General features: G+C 41.5%; 1 protein-coding gene and 1 non-coding gene across 2 annotated transcripts; both read left to right on the top strand.

Moving 5' to 3' along the window:
- Positions 1 to 4,076: 4,076 nt before the first annotated feature.
- HMGA2 (high mobility group AT-hook 2) lies at positions 4,077 to 19,546 on the top strand. The gene is made up of 4 exons (XM_056130693.1): positions 4,077 to 4,187; positions 6,789 to 6,875; positions 18,106 to 18,156; positions 19,463 to 19,546. Exons 1-4 carry the CDS (start codon positions 4,077 to 4,079, stop codon positions 19,544 to 19,546), a joined length of 333 nt encoding a protein of 110 aa, XP_055986668.1.
- On the top strand, positions 14,996 to 15,105 carry TRNAL-CAA (transfer RNA leucine (anticodon CAA)). The gene is made up of 2 exons: positions 14,996 to 15,037; positions 15,060 to 15,105. It is a non-coding gene; the product is annotated as a tRNA-Leu (tRNA).
- Positions 19,547 to 20,111: the final 565 nt, after the last annotated feature.

Here is a 20,111-nt window from a genome sequence, read left to right as displayed (position 1 = left end):
TTTATTTAATTACATATAAAACACATTCATGATTAATTCAGTTATAAAATGAGAAAAATATGAGAAAATCCTTAAATTATTCCTGAGTATACTATTTAAAGTATACATTATATCATACTACATTAAATATGTCCTATATTAAAGTATAACTATAATGTGATAAAGTGCAACTTTAGAAACAGTCTGTTCATAAGACATGAATTGTCCTTCAGCCAAAAGGATTTTGATTTGCATGTATTTTAATATATGTAATGATTTTCTAATCCTCTGGAACATTTGTAAAATAGTTATCAAGACTTATTAACAGTAATTTTGTTAGACCAATACTTTAATAAGAATAAAAAAATCTTGAATGGAACTGTTTTAGTAAAGTTGTAAAGAAACACAGGTCTCAAAGGTATTTAAATCACTGGCATTCAAACATATTACACTGTGACCCAGGTAAGACATACACTTTAAATACATTTTATTTTCCAGATTCACTGACAATCTGATACATTAGTATAATACATATCACTAACAAAGAAAAGAAAAATGTATCTAGTAGAGAATAACACATTCATAAGAAACCTGGAAAACTAACATATCCAATTTTCACATTAAAAAAAAACATTCTAGTAATGTTTGACATACTTGAGCTACAAAATGAAAATAGAATTTTTATGAGTGATGTTCTCTATTGCATTCCATTCATTTTTTAAATGATGTTATGGGATCCACTGAATTCATTTTAACACCCACTAATGATCTGATTGATCCAAACACTAAATCATGTCCCCCAGATAATTAGAAAGCTTGTTAACATATACAAGCAAGGTGCTAATTGATAGTAGGTGCAGTTTTATAGTAGGTACAGAAGAAGAAAAGAAGTAGTTGAATGTGGAATGTACCTGAAAAGACTTCAGATTAGAAATAAGAATTTTGTCTTAAATGGGTAAAATGTGGTAAGATAAAGGGGAGGAAGTGAACAATCTGAAACTTAGCAGTGAGAAAGAAAAACTTCTCATGGAATGGTAAAACAATCAATTTCTAAAATTAAAATTTATTAAGTCGTTATAGGATACCATTTCAAAAATCTCAAGAATTTCAAAGATAAAAACAAATTTTAATATCTACCTTAAAGAAAATGTTCAAAAAACTGAAAAACGTAGATTATCTTTCAGAGTAAAAATAAAGTTGATGTAAACAAAAATTCGTGCAACGTTTGTTTCATATCTTCTTGATATAATTTTTTAAAATAGTCAAACTGATAGCAAAGTGAGGAAGGCTAGATATTTTCCCACTTTTAACTTTTCTTAGAGTCAGTGGTTAATAAAGAAATAAATTTTGGAATCGCCTACTTGCTGTCGGCCGTGCATATGAAAAAGATATCTGAGGACATGAGATATAAGTTGGCTGGCTGAAATCCTTCCTGACTTCCTACATTCATGCTCAGAATTCTATTTATATTTCTTGCAAGGGGCAAACAAACAGAAACCCAGAAGCCCATTTTGTATGTGCATGTAAATATGCACACCACGGTGCTAATGTAATCACGTTAAAAACGTGCAAACTTGGCAGCCAGGAAATGTCACTGCAATCGTTAGTACGTGAAATTTCAATCCGTTTGATGAAGATACTATCTTCCAGCCAAGTTCTGGCAGCAAACCTTTGGTTCCTGTTAGCCACCCCCCACGGCAGTCGCTGGGCTCCATTCGGAGTGATAGGGGCTTTGCCTCTCATTCACAGTTAAACGTTCCCAGACTCGGGAGAAACCCTGGGTTTCTACGGGGCACTCAACGTGCAGCTAAGTGTCCCAGCTCTGCAAAGGGCAGCTGGAAATGGATTTAAAATGGCAACGCGGACCAATGAGCGCCGCTGCGCCAGAGCCAACATTTATTCGCGCCTCCTCCCCCAAGTTAGGGCAACCTGGCAGTGCCTAACTCGGCTCTGCACGTGAAGTGGGCGTTTCATTCCAGGTGGTTTGTATCTTGTCTGGGGGGTGGGGGGTGTGTGTGAGCGGATAGCTTCCGCGAATCAAGGTTTTGATTTTTGGAATTGTCTAAAATCATTTGGGTGTGAATATCTTGAACTTAATTTTTCCGGTTTTTCGAGGATGAAAAGAGCTATGTTTTTAAATACACTTCATTAAATTAAAAAAAAAAAACGGACTGCCGTCGTGATGGGGTTCACACAACTCAGAACACTCCAAGTTATAAATTCTGGACTGTGCAGAAAGAGAATTTCTAGGGAGAAGTTAAAGTCGAGATAAACTGCAGAGACAATTGGACAGTGGGCGCAGTTGAGGTGTTCAGAGGTTCCCGCTTGCCGGTACTCCTTTAAGGGGAGAAAGACCGGATCCAGGTGCACAGAACTAGTCTGGGGGTTGTTTCTAGTCCTTTCTGGAGTTGGTGGGGAACAAGGGGACGGGGGGGGGGGGGGGGGAGAGAGACTCAAGAGGCTGGTGCACCACTTAGACGTGCTTGTGCGTGTGTACAAGCGCGCGAGCATTGTTCGCACGTGTGCAAGCCTCTGCGAACGAGCATGTTTATCTGCTGGCGTGCGTGCATGGGTATTTGTTGCCGCGTGTGAGTGAATGCGGGCACGAGCTCGCGCTGGTGTGCACGTGTATCTGCGTGGCTTGCGGGCGTGTGTACCGTGCGCGCCGCATCGTGCGAGCTGAGGCTACATTCCGAGGGAAAACAGGGCTGCGGGGTGCGCGCGCCTACTCCCCGCCGGTCCCTTCCTTTTCCCGGGGAACTAGAGCTCCGCCGCGCGCGTGCAGCTGCTGGACGCTTCCTGCAGAGTGTTGGCTCCGCTCCGTGGAGGCGCAGGTAAAAACCAAGCCGGACACGCCGCTCCGGACCGACACATTCCCGCGCCTTCCTAAGGCCAACCGCCCAGGGGCGACCTCGGGCGGCGGGCGGGGTAAGCCCCGCGGCGAGTCAGTCCTGGCTCCCTGGCCTGTCCCTTTAACCCCGCCGCCGGGTGGGAGCACGTGAGCGAGGCTCCGGGTGGCACCCGGGCGCCGCCGCCGCCTAGGCAGTTGTATTTCGAACACTGCCTCTGGCCCGTGGCCAGGCGCCTTGGCTCGGCTGCTCGCCGGACCTCCCTCCTCCTCCTCATACTTTTCCTCCGGAGTAGCCCCCTCCCCTTTATCCGCCCACGATTAGAGGTGGGCACTCCCCCGCCCCCTTCTCCAAGCACGCACACACACCCCCACACAAACACGCACACGCACACACAAACACACACACACACTCATCTCCCTTGAATCCCGGGGCAGGAACTCAGAAAACTTGCAGCCCCGGCAGCGCGCACTCAGTGTAGGACGCAGCAAGCTGCAAGCGGCCGGTCCCCCTCCGACGCTCGGGTGCTGCAGTCGCCTGCTCCCGCCACCCGAGGAAGCGCGGTGCCACCCACTGCTCGCTCCCTTGCCGTGATCATTGCCCGACGGGATCGCGGCCGGATCTCTCCATCCTCCCTCGGCTTGCCGACTGCCCCCCGCGCTACTTGTTCTCTCTTCCTCTCCCTCTCTTTTCTCTTTCTTGCTCTGCGAGCGCGGAGCCAGGGGGGAAAGAGGAGGAGAAATTCTTTCCCCGCCTAACTTTTCCAGGGACACAGTTCACTCCCGAGTCTCTTCCCTTTCCAAGCCGCTTCCGAAGTGCTCCCGGTGACCGCAACTCCCGGTCCCCAAGCGAAAGGGGCGCCTCTCCCACTTGCCACCCTCGTTTTTCCCCTCCTTTGCCTGCCTGCCTCCTCCTCTCGTCACCGCCACCTCCACCGCCACCTCCACCTCCGGCACCCACCCACCGCTGCCGCCGCCGCCACCAGCAGCGCCTCCTTCTCTCCTCCTCCTCCTCCCCTCTCCTCTCTTTTTGGCAGCCGCTGGACGTCCGGTGTGGATGGTGGCAGCGGCGGCAGCCTAACGCCGCAACAGCCCTCGCCGCCCGCCTGCCCTCGCGCACCCCGCCTCCCTCCTCCAGCCCTCTCTCCCGAGCTCCCGAAAGGTGCGGGGCAGATTTGGGGGCGGCGGAGACCCTGCGGCTGGAGCGGCGGCGGCGGCGGCGGCAGCGGTAGCGGCGGCGGGAGGCAGGATGAGCGCACGCGGTGAAGGCGCCGGGCAGCCGTCCACTTCAGCCCAGGGACAACCTGCCGCCCCGGCGCCGCAGAAGCGAGGACGCGGCCGACCCAGGAAGCAGCAGCAAGTCAGTATGCGGGCGGGGTCGCGGCACTAGCCCACCCTGGTCTCCGCGGCGCGGTGCCGGGGAGCGCGGGAGCCCCGCGGCTCGCAGCCACCGCGCGCGGCCGGCGGCCCGGGGCGGGGGGCGGGCTGCGAAACGCACCGCGCGCGGGTGCGCCACCGAGTCCCCGGGCGCCCGCGCACCTCCAGCCCGGGAGGTGGGGTCTGGCCAAGCGCGTCCCGGGACTGGCGCTATTGTGCCCCGGACCGAGAGGCGCGGGGGCTCCCGGTGGCTGCCAGCGGCCGGCCAGCCTGCCGGCGAGGATGGACTCGCGGGCGCTTTCCCGGTGGCTTTTGCCGTGGCCCCGCGGGAAGGAGGTGCGGCGGGTGGGGGAAGCGGGCGCGCCGGCGGGGCTGGGTTGGAGAGGCTGAGCCCGGGGGGCCGGAGGCGCTTTCTCCCGCCTCCCCAGGCTGCTCGCGGGCGGGGGACTGGCGCGCTGCAGCCGCCCCTTTGGCGCCCTCGCCAAGTTCTCGGTGGCCCGAGACTCGCGCCCTCCCGACAAAGAACTCGTGGGCCGGTCGGCTCCTCGCCGGGCTCTTTAAACGCCGCGCGGCAGCCGGTTCGCTGGGCCACTGCCGCCCCGACGTCCCGGAGCAGGGGCTCCGGGAGAGCCTGCGTTCCCACGGGACAGGATTAACTCATTTGGACTAGGACGCGGTGGAAAAGAGTGTAAGGGTGTCCCGGTGGTAGCTGGGTCCCTCTGCAGGCGTCCCCGGACCCCTTCTGTCTTGGATTCCGCGCCTCACAGCTGCAGACATTCAATGCACTTCTTCTGGGCGAGCGACTGGATATGGGGAGGGGACGGTCGAGGGGCACCCGGGACCCCGCGGAGCAGAGGGTTTTGTCTGCGGATGCAACCAATTAAACTTGCAGCATGCACTCGCAGAGCTGAGCGCAGCGCCAAGGGTGTTGGGATGGGGGTGGGGGGTCGCTGCAATATCCCAGTCCCGGCAGGCTGGGTTGCAGCAGGATTTGTCTATTGAGAACATTTAAATTCCGCTTCCGCGGGTTTTAAAACTTCTGGGTTCCTTAGCCTTAAATAATTTCCTTCGAGGCAAATAGGACGATTAGAAAATAATCCTATAGTTCCAAAGCTACCCGAGAGCAAGGTAGGAAACGCGAACAATGTTTGCTTGCCCGGCGCGTTTTAGAAAAATGCGGAGGGTTGTACCTTTTGAAATCATCAAACGGAACAAGCCAATCTAGAGGCCCAGGAGTTTTCCCGCTCTGCCCCAGCGACACTTTGAACAGCGCTGGGATCCTGTTTTACACCTCCCAGGAAGTCCCTGCCCTCCCCCTACCCCTTGTTTCCCAGCCGCCACCCAGCGTTCTCAGACCAAGGACTGCTTCTCACCTCCCCCCACCCCCCAAATAATCGGAAAGAAATGACTGTGGGGTCTGGAGGTGCTTTGAGGCTGTACCTTTGAGTTCTGGCAGAGTCACAAAGAAAGAAAAATGTGTCTCCGATGTGTTTGCTCCGGATGTACCCACTGGCGCTCACAGAAGCTTTCATGCAACAAACTTTCCCCCAGATTTCCCAAACAGGACGCAAGTTTTTATTGAGAACCTTCATACGCTTTAAGATGATTAGTCTTCTTCAATCACCAAATCTCAATGAAATGTAAATTGGTGATTCACAGGACAAATGTTTGGGATCTGGAATATTAATCACTGCATTCTCTTAGCCAGTTGAGTATTTACTACTTTGTCACTGAAGCCATTTAAAGTTTTGCTAAAATCTATTGATAGCTTCAGTTTCTCTCCAGATTTTTCCTTACCTGACTTTGCAAACACACCACACACATGCCTTTTAATTGTTTTCAGCTCACCCCATAAGAGTTTTTTTAAAGGTTTTGGGGAAAATGTTTATTTTTATCGAAAGATATTTAAATTTAGAGTGGAGATCAAGCCTGCATCTCCAAAAGGAAGTGGAGAATTGAAGCAATTATCTAGGTAATTCAAGCAAAACCTCCCAAAACAGATTTACCATAATTATTTGGAATTTTTTTTTGGGGGGGGAATTGGAGTTATTTTGAGTTGAAGAAATTAGATAATTGTTCCAACATTTCACTCATTGTGTTGATTGAGTCATAATTGACCTACAATGAAGATACAGAGAGGATTAAAGACCATCTTTTTAATGTGGAAAATTGTGGAAATATTCTGATATCAGCCTCATATTTCTGTTACCTTGAAATACTAGTAGGATATACAGAGGTATGTGTGTTGAGCCTTTATATTCTTATGAAATATCAAATATTTTACTATGCAAATTTCACACTTTAAAATGTTCTTGATAGTACAGCAACCTTGTCAGCCTTTGTTACCTTTTTAAAGGTTGAAATGGGATCTAGTTTTCATATGCAAAATAGGTTGTTCTCTTTGAATCCTTGGATAAAAACTATAGTTATTTCCCCTTTCTATAAACTCTGGGCCATCATTATCTGTTTTTGCGGAATGTGTTTCATTTCTGAGAAGGACAAGCAGAAAATAGAACTATAGAGTCAGAGTTAACTTATTTCAGACATTCTTGCCACAACGGTCTTTTCCACCCCCCACAATTAGGAACCAACTGGTGAGCCCTCTCCTAAGAGACCCAGGGGAAGACCCAAAGGCAGCAAAAACAAGAGTCCCTCCAAAGCAGCTCAAAAGGTAAGATTTCAGCTTTCTCTGTCACTCCATGCACCTTCTTGTGATTTTTTTCCCATTTCACGCCCACACCTGTATGTTCCAGCTGGAGATCCCAAGACTCATTTACTACATTTAACATGAGATTTCTAAGCAGATTCTCAGAGCAAGATATTCTAGAAGATATTTACAATGCTTTGTTTTTTTAAACCACACAAATAATTTGAAACTGAAAGCCTGGGTGGGAAGGATGGGGAGGGGGAGGAGACTTGGAACAATTATAAATTTGCTACAGTTGAGAAATAGTTAAAAACAGATCAAAACTATAGATTGTTGCCTGGTGATGAAGCTTTTGCAATTTCCTTCAAAATAACAAAGATTAATTTACTTGATGATTTTTCTATATGACACTTGCAAAATTAAATCCTCCTATTAAAGTATTTTGCCAAATAGATGATAATCAGAAGTAAATCCAGTCATGGGTTGCTGGAAGAAATATTATGGATTTTACAGCTCTAAAATATGATAAAGTGTACTGTTTTGCAGTAAGCTTACAATATAATATATCATACACAATCTCAAAAAGCCCACCAGGTCACACAGAAAGGCTCTCAATGGGACAATGGGACTTTTAAAAACAAAGATTTGACCATTTTAATGTATATTTGGGGGCAGGATAGAATCTTATCAAAAGTAACTTTCTTGTCATGTTGATTGTACTTGAGTTAGCAAGAGGAAATATTTCAAATTTAATACATGTGCAGAAAAAAAGGGAAATATAAAATTGACTATTATTAGCTTAATAAGTCTGTGTTTATTTATAGTTTTATAATTAGTTTTAAAATGCATCAAAATTAAATAAATTTGCAGATAGCCCTTCAGTAGATCTGAGTACCCCAGGTATAATATTTGTTTGGAGGGTCTATATACTCTTCTCTTTGGTATTTATGTTCTTTGTGGTTTTCTCTGGCTGTGGACACTAACTGTATCATATGTGATTGTACTCAGTGTTGTAAACTGCCATAGCAAACGCTGATGTATATACAATTATTTAAAGAGTATTAGTTATAAACAGTAAAGGAGCACACTTTTAGTATATTTAAGTATAGTTTTCTTATATTAAACGTGGCACATTTACTCAATATAATCTGAAATAGCATTAAATTACTGTCGTTTAAAAGTGACATTATATAATATTTCTAATATAAATATTTTCATTTGTTACTTTTGCCTGGCTTATCAAATTAACTTAAACAAGACTGACCGAAATTGGTCAATTTTTAATGTTCCACAAATGTGGGATTTACCTAACTTAATCTTTTTGCTAGGATGGCAAAGGAATATCTTGTTAGGTCACCAGTAAATATTTACACTGTGATGTAATTGTTCACTGTGTTTTCCCGGAAATAGTCTTTGTCTCCTCATAAATAAAATATTGAAAATCAAACTGAAAACAGGAAAATAAATTATCACTATATTACATCCTTTTTTGAATTAGTTAAGAGCCATTACTTCTTCATTTTGTAAATTTTACCCCTGACAGAATTTTTATTGCTAAAAGGCAAACTGAGACTTATGCCTTATTTATCACCTAAAGCAAAATAACGAAAGAGTGGATCTCTTCCCAGAAAACTTTATTTTTAGCTACTTTGGTGATAAGCATTTACAAATGATCCTAGAAGACTTCTCATTTTTCTAATCTTTGTGTTTATTTACACATAATTGCAGCTTCCAGAACAGGAAAATTTTCATTATTCAGTTATTTCACACAAGTTGTTGTGAAAGTCCTCCTTCTAATAAAAGTGAATCTTATTTTCCCATAGTATGATTGTTATATTTCTTCAGTTTTAATTACGCTTCATTTGGAGAAAATAATAGTTTGTTAAATTATGAATGGCATTGATGAATTGTTCATGGCATGTATAAACTTAAGACATTTTTACTTTTGAATTAATATTTATTGAGTTTGCTACTACCCTATGTAAACACAGTTATCAAGCATTTATTTCTTTATCAAAAGTAGTCTAAAAATCTAACTCAATGTTTGTTAGGATTGTGAATAGCAATCTTTTGTAGAAAAGTTGTTTTTCGTTCTATATAAGGTAAACAGTAGGTGTGAAAATGATTAATAATTGAGTCTTCTGTAAATTGTGACATCAAAATGAAAACTACTCAGCAAAATTGGTAAGGATGTAAGAGGACAGATCTCTTAAACTAAAGAAGATTGACAGGCACTGGGATCCTGATGCTGTCTGTTAAATTTCTTGATGCTGGAGTTTCTTTACTTCCAGAGTTTGTGTTTGGACTCAAAACTGGCCTTGGGGCATTTGAAAACAAAACTGGTTACTGGAAAATTAGCAATGTGAAACTTAACAAAGCCTATGGAATTTTGTAAGACCAAGTGGACAACTACTAAATTAGCAATCCCTTGAATTTCAGACTGTGTTGAATATAAAATTGGTTTTAAAACAAACATTTTAAAACCACAATTTGTTTTGCCTGAAACTTTGGGAAGAGAAAATAATTATTCCTCAGTCTGCTTATATTCCATCATAACAAATTCCCATGGGCAACTATTACGTGGTCATCCCTAAGAACTCCAGTGTGAGTGCTCAAAGTTTGCCTTTGAATCAGGTTTATGTTATTACCTGGTTTTCCTAAATAAATAATTTATCTGTGCATGTGTGTTGACCCTCTCAACGTTATTTTAGCTTAAGTATAGATGTAACTTAATTTTCTTTCTTTTTAAAAATGTTTTCCTTGAATGTTTGTGCTGTTTGTAAATACTTTATATTTTAATTTGAAGAGAAGAAAGATAAAATTTTCTAATCTCTTTTATTTTGAGATGTTACTGCAGGAGTTGTTACTAATTCTCCAGTGTTTTAAGTCACAGATCAAATTCATCTGTGACTCTCAAGTCAATTCTTACTGGTCTTTTAAAGAAAAAATTCCTGCTTTTGAATTAAATTTTAGAATCTACTCTGCAGGGAATCAAACCCACAGCAGCACACAAATAAGGCAAGTGCTCTACAGATGAGCAAACCTACTGAATTAAATTTCAGAAGGAAATTGCATATAAAAGAGATCTCAGGTGTGAGATGGCCCAATGTTATAAATGTGCCAGAACCTAGATACTGTAAAATAAGATTTGTGCTCCTTGTAATCACATGCCTAGAAGTGTGGACTTTTCATAATTGATTGCACACACTGATCATAGATATTTTTGGATGAAGGAAGATGGATTTTACTCATTCTTTCAGATAAGTGAGAAGTTATCTGAGAATATTATGTTGAATGAGGAGAACTTCAATGCTATGTTGAATGAGAACTTCTTAATATAGTAGGTCCAACTGAAGAGAGCAACTGGAAGGATGGCACAGTAGTAGGTAATTCAGGAAAAGATTATTTCAGAAGTTGACACATAGTTTCAACCTGTGGTTCTATGTTACTAGAATGATTTTGCTCAGACCTTCACTGCTTTCTGGGTAGCTAATTTCTACTGGGATTCATGTCCCTCTCTGAATATACAAATGAATTTATGCAGGTAAAATTAAGTTGCCTGGTCTCTATTAATCTTGGTATTTTAGGGTGATTGACTTAAACATTTGATTCTTTTGTTGTTGTTGTTGGGGGGCCATACCCAGTGATGCTCAGGGGTTACTCCTGGCTCTGTATTCAGGGATCACTCCTGGTGTGACTTGTGGGATCATATTGGATAATGGGGATTGAACCCTGGTTGGCTGTGTACAAGGCAAGTTCCCTGCCCACTCCCAACTATCAGGCCAACTCCTTGATTTTTTTTAAACTTCATTCTTCCAAGGGACAGCAAGCCTTATTTATGAATCAATGAATTTATGAATAAATAAATTTTGTCTAGAAACAACTTTGAGTCATTATTGATCATGTTCCAAATATAGGAGATCTGAATATATTTGAATTGTTTTATGAAGAGACCCAGAGTCTAATTCTCTAGAAGTTTTCTTCCGAATTCTTTCATCAGAAGCTCCTCATTCCTTTAACTGACATATAATCCTGATTCATTTTAAATCTCAGAGTCTCAACAAATCATTTTTTTCTGAGAAGATAGAACATACCAGATAAGTATTTTATTGCATTGCATTGTAAATGGATTTCTTGAAAGTAGGTAGGTACTTTCTTGAAAATCACCAAAGAACATTTCAGGTCAAGTAAATCATTTAAACCTCAGTTGTCTTGCTCATTGGCTTTCTGTTGCTTTATCCTTGGAATCGCATAACTGGGAACAAGGGTAGAACACTTAATTGCCTGTCCTAGATTCTAATATTTTTAGTTAGGAATCTTTATTCAGCTAACCAGGAGCAAGCAGAAAGTAAACAAAACATGATCATATTTTAGACTATCGCCTTAATGCAGCCATCAACTTGAGTGGCATTTCTAATTAAATTGATGAGGATTAGTTGTGCGCTTAGGTCCTGCAGGTCTTGGTAGATAAATAGGGGGGTGGATGAAAAATAAAGCACTATTAGTCCACTATTTTTCTAACTATTTTGATTTTGGTACAGATCCCTTGGTTGGTTTGGGCTGGGGGAACTCTCACGTGCATTATCACAGTACATATTGACTATGATGAGAATATGAGGATGGCAAAAAATGATAGTAGACAGGCTGGAGGAGAGATAGTATAGGGATTAAGGCACTTGCCTTGCTTGTGGCCAATCCTGTTGATCCCTGGCACCACAGGTGGTCCTTGAGCACATAACCAGGAGCAAACCCTTAGTGTCACCAGATGTGCTCCCAAACCCCCCACATTAAACAAAACAAAACAGAATTAAATAAATGTTCTGGGGTCCCAATCTCAGCTCTTGTTCATGCTTTATAGGGAACATGGAAATGTTTTATTTTTAAGTACTCATTTGATTTCATGATATAAATTTTTGCGTTTTTTTTTTTGAGGGGCCGGGGATGGTTATTTATATGTGACTGTTATATTTTATTTGGTAATATTTCCCAGAATAACAGATCTTTTATTACTTTGTAATCAGATTGGATTTCAGTTCCACTATTCATGAAGGTGGACAGGTGGCTTAAGCAGAAAGTAGTAGCTGCCTTGCTTAAGATGTGACACAGAAATTATTATGGTGGGCCAGAGAAAATATACAGAAGGGGAGGCACGTACTTTGCATTCTGCTGTATTGATTGTGACCCTGGTTCCATTCATGGCACCACATATGGTCCTCTGAACACCCTCGGTGGTCAGTCCTGAGCACAGAGCCAGGAAGTAGTAGCCCCTGAAGAACACTGGGTGCTCCCCAAGATACCAAAAAGAAATCACTGTGGAAACCAGCAGGATTGGAAGCTGCTGCTTTTTTTCTGTTTTTTAAGTTTGACTTTATAATATGACTGAAGGGAAGGAATTACATGAGTGCCTAGTTAGTTAAATGTGGTAATTGTTGTCAGGCACTTTATATAGATAGATAGATATTAAATTTAATCATCCCAGGCAGTACTCAAAATCCTTCTCATGATCTATGAAAAAACAATTCAGATGTAAACTGTGACATGTCTAATGTTCAACTCTGGTAAATGGTGGCATCTGTTATTTCCAGTAAAAGAAAATGCAAGTTGGAAGCCAGTGAAATCTTGCTTGTAAAGAGAAGCCTCAAAAAGGACTAGAAATGTACTGCAAGCAGTAATCACAGACCTCTGGTCTCCAAACAATGACCAAAAGTCATTGTTGCTGTTCCTTTGGAGATTGACACATTCACAAGTTCTCTTTCTTGTTAAATAATGGGGCTAAGATAAATGCTTCCCAGAACCATACAAGCAGTAAAATTCTGATATAAAAGGGAGATAAGACACACCATAAACAAAGCACCAGCCTTTCCTTCCTTCATCCAAACTATAGTGTTCATACCTTGTCCACTAGTATTAATGCTAAGTACCATTTCCAAGTTCAAGAGTTGTGCTAGATCAGTGGGCTTTCTATTGATCATTTGGGTGTATTTTTGTGGGTCCCTCTAGTTTTTGGTCTCACCAGTGAAGTTCTGGGATATCATATGATGCCAGGGATTGCACCCATGGATTTTACATGCTTTGAACCATTTCTCCAGATCATGGTTACTATTTTTGTGGGATCTTCCCAGTTATGCTTGGGGGCCTGGGAGCCACTTCCAGGGATACTCAACTCACCAAGGCTGGGCCTGGGAAATTTCAGGTGGTCTGTTTGGATAACTGCTCAGGGACCACAAGGGCTCTGTACAGCAGCACTGGGGGTTATCCAGTGTCAGAGGGCTGATCCATGCACAACACATACCCCTTCCCCCTTCATTCTAGCAGATCTCCTTGACCCTTGAATGTGCTTTATTTTTTTTTTATAACATGGTACATTTTAAAGAACCTAAAGTAGCAGAACTTTTTTTCTTTTTCTTTTTTTATTAGTGAAACACCATGAGGTACAGTTGTAGATTTACAATTTTTTGTGCTTGGGTTTCGATTATACAATGATCAGATACCCATCCCTCCACCAGTGCCCATTTTCCACCACCATGAATAATATCCCCCCACCCCCATACCCCCATACCCCCCTGCCTCTGTGGCAGGGCAATCCCCTGTGTTCTCTCTCTCCTTTTGGGTGTTGTGGTCTGCACAAGAGGCATTGAGTGGCAGACATGTTCAGTCCATAGTCTACTTTCGACATGCATCTCCCCTCCTGGGAGGATCCTCCAAACACCCTTTATTTGGTGCTCCCTTCTCTATCTAAACTGCCCTTTCCTCTAGGATACCCGGCTGGCCTCTAAGTTATGGAGTAATGCTCCTGGTGCTGATCTCAGCTATTCTTGGGTATTAATCTCATATTTAGTAGCAGAACTTCTTAGGAAAAGAAGTAAGTATATTTCCCACTTTACATAACAAGTAAAGTGCATTACTCTCAGACCTCATGAACTTGCAACTAAACATACTCAGAGAATAAAGATATAATTTCGAATCCAAATTTTAAAATATTAAATATGAAAGAAGACAAACACAAAAGAAATAACACTTTTAACAAGATATTATATTTGTGAATATATAACAATAGTCATGACTTAAAATTTGAGTTCTTAAAAAGCAGAATTTTTCCTTCCCTCCAGATAAGTAATATATACTGAAAAGAAATTATGTCTCAATCACCCATGGATTTGTAGCATAGAATCAAATTCTAGTCTGGCAAGGAAAAACCAAATATACATATATGTATTACTCCATATGTTAACATATTTATTTAAAACAAAACAAGCTCATGAAATATTTTTGTCTTGTATTGAAAAGTAATCTTCTGAAGAGCATTAAATACAGGGGAAAAAATGTTAAAGCCAGTACTTTTCAGTCTGTAAAAATTCTGAACCTATGCAGATTTATAAACTAAAATCCTAACTTGTTTTGCAGCCTTTGTGAAGTTTGATTATAATGATTAAATACTGTTGGTTTTAAAGAACAATGAAAACCTTCCAGATTGCCACCACACAGCACAGTTAATGCATTTCTTCTAGATGTAGTCTCGGGAGAGGGTTTCAGTTTACAATTAATACTGCTCTGAAGATCAAGGAGCACGTTTGCCTTTAAGCAAGTCCTAGTGATAATCATGATATTTTGCCCTTTCCTTCATGGCGTGAATTTTATTTTTGAATAGGCTTTTGTAAATGAAATGATCATTTAAAAGTCTTCTTATATCTCGGGCTATCTCTTTGAGAGATTTGCTTTCTCTGACTTTGAAATGCAGTGAAACCTTTAGAGAAAACAACTCTCCAATAGATTTTAGATAGACCCGGATCACATCTTGGCCCCTGAAATCTAACAACTGTCCAATAAAGTGTGTTGTGGTACCCTTTACCTTTAAGGCCAACAGACTCATCTCAATTCCACTTAACGTCATCATGCCCATAAAAAAATTCCTATTTTCCATGTTTATATAATTGGTAAAGGTAAAGGTAAAGGCCCTCCCGTTGATCATCGATTTGCTCGAGCGGGCCCAGTAACGTCTCCATTGGAGACTTTGTTGTTACTGTGTTTGGCATATCGAATACTCTCGGTAGCTAGCCGGGATCTCCGAGAGGGGCGGAGGAATCGAACTCGGGTCGGCCATGTTGGCCGCTTGTAAGGCGACCGCCCTACCGCTGTGCTATCGCTCCAGGATGGCCGAGTGGTCTGTCTAAGGCGCCAGACTCAAGCTCCGCTTCCCCAGCCCGGGGATTCTGGTCTCCGAATGGAGGCGTGGGTTCGAATCCCACTTCTGACACATATATAATTGACTGCTGGGTAATATGTGCAATCTTAGCATTGTTCTTTAAGAGTAAATCAGATGCTACTTCTTTATGAGGAGGGACTATTATATTCACTTACTTCACCATGTCCTAGTCAAAAGATTTCATAAGAAGCTTCAGTCTAGAAGTGTAATGGCAATAGGGTATAAAGGGAGATCGATATTAATCAAACCCAAGAGAGGGAAACTCTCCCTTTAAAAGTTCCCTTTTAGGAGTGAGCAACCTTAAGAGAGCATCTCCATGATGATGGACACTTTCCTTCTCAAAGAAGGGAATCCTTCCTTCTCAGCCAGGAAATCAAAGGAAGGCTTTCAGAGGCCTGCTCAGAGGCAGAGTTAAAATTGCAGAGCCTGGTTTTTGAAATCTAAGCTTTGAACTTAAGTTTTTCAAGGTAGGATCTGTGTTCCTCTCAAGATGTACCTCCATCCCTCCATGAGACAACTTGGAGGGCCCTCCTGCCTTTCACTTAATTCCTGCCCTTGACTGAAGGTACAGTAAGTGAATCCTTTGTGAAATCATTTTGGAAGTAGTGAAAATGATTCCAAGCACCCAAGTCTGCTGAAGGTAGGATAGAGTTACATACCACCAGGTTACCTTTTGCTCTGGGAAATTAAATCAGAGACAGTTTTCTAATTAATTTAATTAACCTTGTGATGGCAAAAGTATATAAAATAAGGAAAGGCATCACTGTTAGGCAACTAGGAACTCAGCCTAGGAGTTCCAACACATTGAGGCCCAAATCCCACATCTGCTGTTTGCCAGCTTTTGGTGTGGCCTTGAGTTCTTTACCTCACTTATCTAAGACTTAGCGGCTCATATGCAAAGAAGAGAATAATACCGGTCTCTATCAGCACTTAATGCTTATAATCATTATTATTTGTTATTGTCTAAATAATAAAAAGACTGTTGTGATGCTTAACTCATGCAGGATTAAGCTCAGTGCGTAGGCTACTTTAAGTGCTCAGAAAATCCTAAACTAATGAGGTCAATATATGGGAGAGTACTGGAAGCTCAGGGAGATATTTGATAAGAGATCTTGTCATTTTTGAACGCCCCCTCTTATTTCTTTATCCAACTTGATTTCCATCTCTTTCTACCAGACACATTTGTCTATCAGTCACGGAAGAGTTGTAACAGGCAGTTTTGTTATTATTGTACCCAGAACCTACTGACTTCTAACTCAGGTAACAAAGAATGAAATAAAAAATTCACAAATAAAAAACAACTTATGTTGGACCAGGTTGCCTGTATTTTTGTGTTGTATAACCACAGGATGAATTTTCTCTGTGAAAGAGTGTGTGCTAAATATTCTTTATCCTGAAAGATGTAGAATATGTTTTTATTGAGTTATGTAATGAATGCATTGGTGTATTTGAGGATTGGAGTAGGTGTGATAAACATAGAATTACCTTAATGGTAAAACTTGATTCAAAAAGGAAATAAATGTGTACTAGAAAAATCTTCTAATGAAAACAATGAATTAAATTCTCGAGGTAGTAAGAAATAAATTCACATAAGATCTGATGAGTGTGAAATTAGCATTAATAATGTACATTTTTATAAATTGTTTCAGTGTCTTACTTTTCATCTCAGAGATAAACACTGATAATTTCTGTCATCTTTTTTTCTCCACTTCTGGTGAAGTGATGACAGAAAATTGGGGCAAGAAACAGAAAATTAGTTATGACTTCAAATGATAGTTTGATTGAGTTTGAATCCTTATTTATTGGGGCTGGGGAGGATAGACTATATTCATTAGTACTCAGAACTTACTCCTCCTGGTTCTTTGTTCAGAGATCACTTCTGGTGGATTTGGGGAACCATATGTGTTGCCAGGAATTGATCCAGGGTCAGCTACGTTCTAGACAAGTACCCCCACCTGCTGTGCTATCTCTCTGGCTCCAAATCCTTATATGTTCTTATAGTGAGATTTGCTTTTGAATAAAAATATATGTGGATGTGCCTTATACAATAGTATATTAATATTAATTTTATAACATCAATTGCAGAATGAAAAGTCTTTATCATTTAAGACTGAGTTTCTGAGCCAGAGAAATAGTTCAGCCATAGGGAGTTTGCTTTGAATGTGGCTGACCCAGGTTCAATCCCAATCATGCCATATGGTCCCCTGAGCCTGCCAGGAGTAAGCCCTAAGTACTGCTGGGTGTGCCCCCACCGCCCAAAAAATACTGAATTTCTTGAACTATAGGATGTTCAAGAATACTATGGGGTCAAGAAAGTTCTTAAAATTTTATTTCAAATCTAATATTTATTATCAGAAAATGTTTGATGTATATACCTATTTTATATGTAGATAGACTTGGAGTTGCACTAACATTTCTTGAACATAAAAGAATGTAAGTAGAAAAAGTTTCTGATTTAAGAAACATTAATTTTTGAAAATATTAGTTTATGTAATATGAACACCTGGGAGTAAAAATTTACAGAGGGTAGGGTGTTTGCCTTGCAAGTGGCCAACATGGCCGACCCGAGTTCAATTCCTCCGCCTCTCTCAGAGAACCTAGCAAGCCACTGAGAGTATCTCGCCCACACAGTAAAGCCTGGCAAGCTACCTGTGATGTCTTTGATATGCCAAACACAGTAACACTTGTCACAATGGAGACGTTACTGGGCCCGCTGGAGCAAATCGATGAACAATGGGAGGACAGTGACAGTGACATAAATAAAAGCAGAATAGTTACTTAAAAGCACTTCATACATTTCAGGGGAGAGTTTTCTGGGGAAGAGTTTAGGCGAGGTTGGTTAACACATCATTGTACATCACACAGTGAAAAATGGGACCAAGAATCTATTAAAATAATGAAGATGAAACAAATGAGAAAGATATCATTAAGACAAGCTTAATACTTCACTTGCCAGCCAGAATATTCCTTTTGAAAACTGTCTCTTGGTGCAGTACTTATAAATAAATAATGTGGGATAGAAATGACATGATTTCCTTTTTCATTTGGCAGAAAGCGGAAGCCACTGGAGAAAAACGGCCAAGAGGCAGACCTAGGAAATGGGTGAGCAATAAGAGAGTGATTTCTCTTTTCTTCTTTTTGCACAGAAAAATTTGGTTTTTAACTGAAATTGTTTTTATTATATTGATGACATGGATTCCTGGTTTAGTGAATCTTTGAAAGGGTTAAGGTAAACGACATGGTATCAACACTCCTTACCAGTGGACTCCAAGATTTGACTCAGAACTTTCTTTCCTGGGAGTGACCCCTTTTTCTTTCTCTTATCAACATGAAAAGAGTCTCCATTCTCCCTTCTGATGGAGTAACAATGAGATAACTTGTTCAGTGGATTGAGTAACTAAGGTTAAAGGGTATTATGAAACCTTGGATGCTGATTACAAATAGTGATAAAATTTGGATGAAATGTGTATGAGGTAATTTTTTAAATAACCAACCTACCTTCCTTCCTTCCTTTTCTCTCTCTCTTTCCCTTCCTCCCCCTCTCTGTCCTTCCTTCTCCTTCTTGTCATGTCTTTGTTAGACCATCTCATTTATTATGTGACTTGCGATAGTTTTATTTCCGCATTGAATTTGTTAGCAAAACAGGTTTTAATGTTTGGTTTTTCTTCCCGTCATAATCAGCCAGTGGCATCATGCAAGTGTGCCGACCCGTTAAGAACACAGATCTTGTGTCTTTTTGAGGCTAGAAAATTAGTGATTACTGAACAGTTTTGCTATTGTAACCTCTTGAACGTAACACCCATTTTCAACTGGCCTGTTTCTCCACTGTCAGAGGAGAAAATTCTTAAAAATTAATAAACAGGGGCTGGAGCAATAGCACGGCGGGTAGGGTATTTGCCTTGCATGTGGCCAACCTGAGGTTCGATTCCCAGCATCCCATGTGTTCCCCTGAGCACTACCAGGAGTAATTCCTGAGTGTATCGCCAGGTGTGACCAAAAAAAGCAAAACAAACAAACAAATTAATAAACAATTTTCATAAAAGATGAAGTTATTCCCTCTGCTCAGAATTGGAATCTTTGGTGATCTTTTTCTCTTTTCCTGGTTTATTCTTCATGCCCCATTTAAAAAAAAAAAGGTTCTTGGTTGCAGTGCTGTGTTTTTTCCTGTAAGTTTCCCCTTCCTTTCTGCTCTAGAATTCTGGACCACTTTCTACTTATAATTTGGTACTGCCTTTCATTGAATTTATCCATGTTCTTTCCCCTCTGCTCCACGTGTGTTGGGGTTAGATTACTTAGCATATGAAATGGTGGTAATCTTTAGCTTAGAAACATCTTGGTGTTACAAAGTGTTGAAATAAGAACATTTTATTTGGTCTTTTAGTTAATAAATGAATGTTTTCCCATCAAGGTGGTGATCATCTCTCCATATTTCTCAGTTGGTGACCAGATGGACCTCTGTGGTCCCGAGGGTATCCCAAGGGACCACAGTTAACTGGCAAGGGGCGGAGAGGTGAGACAGCATGAAGGCCAACCCGTAGGATGGGAGTGAGTGGTCAGTGGGAGATACAGCTCAGAAAAGGTTTAAGAAACGCTAACTAGACTATGACTAGACTATGATGGATTGACCTTTATTTTTGGGACATAGCTACCTTTAAGGCTGTTTTTCCTTTCCTAGCTAGCTCTGAACATTAGGAAATTCTCCCATGTGACCCCTTGAGCTTCCTTTCACTCTCCTTAGCCTCTTCCTCCTGTGAATATAATAATTGTTTTCACTTTTGCTCATGAGAGCCATTGAAATATTTTAAAACAGTGAGCACATGGCCTTTGTACAGTTTTTCTATTTTGAGTACCTCTAGTCCTTTCAAAAATTTCCTATAAAGAGATATTATTTGAGGGCTGGAGCGATAGTACAGAAGGTAAGGTGCTATAACTGCAAACTTGGTCCAGATCCCCACTCCCACATACAGACCCAAAGCATTGCCAGGCCTGGTTCCTGAGAACCACCAGGTCTGCCCCCAAATAGAAACATTCTTATTCTTCTTTTGTATGTGTTTTTT

This window comes from Sorex fumeus, unplaced genomic scaffold (assembly GCF_029834395.1).
Source record: "Sorex fumeus unplaced genomic scaffold, SorFum_2.1 ptg000081l, whole genome shotgun sequence".
Lineage (NCBI taxonomy): Eukaryota > Metazoa > Chordata > Mammalia > Eulipotyphla > Soricidae > Sorex > Sorex fumeus.
This window is presented reverse-complemented; position numbering and strand designations above follow the sequence as displayed.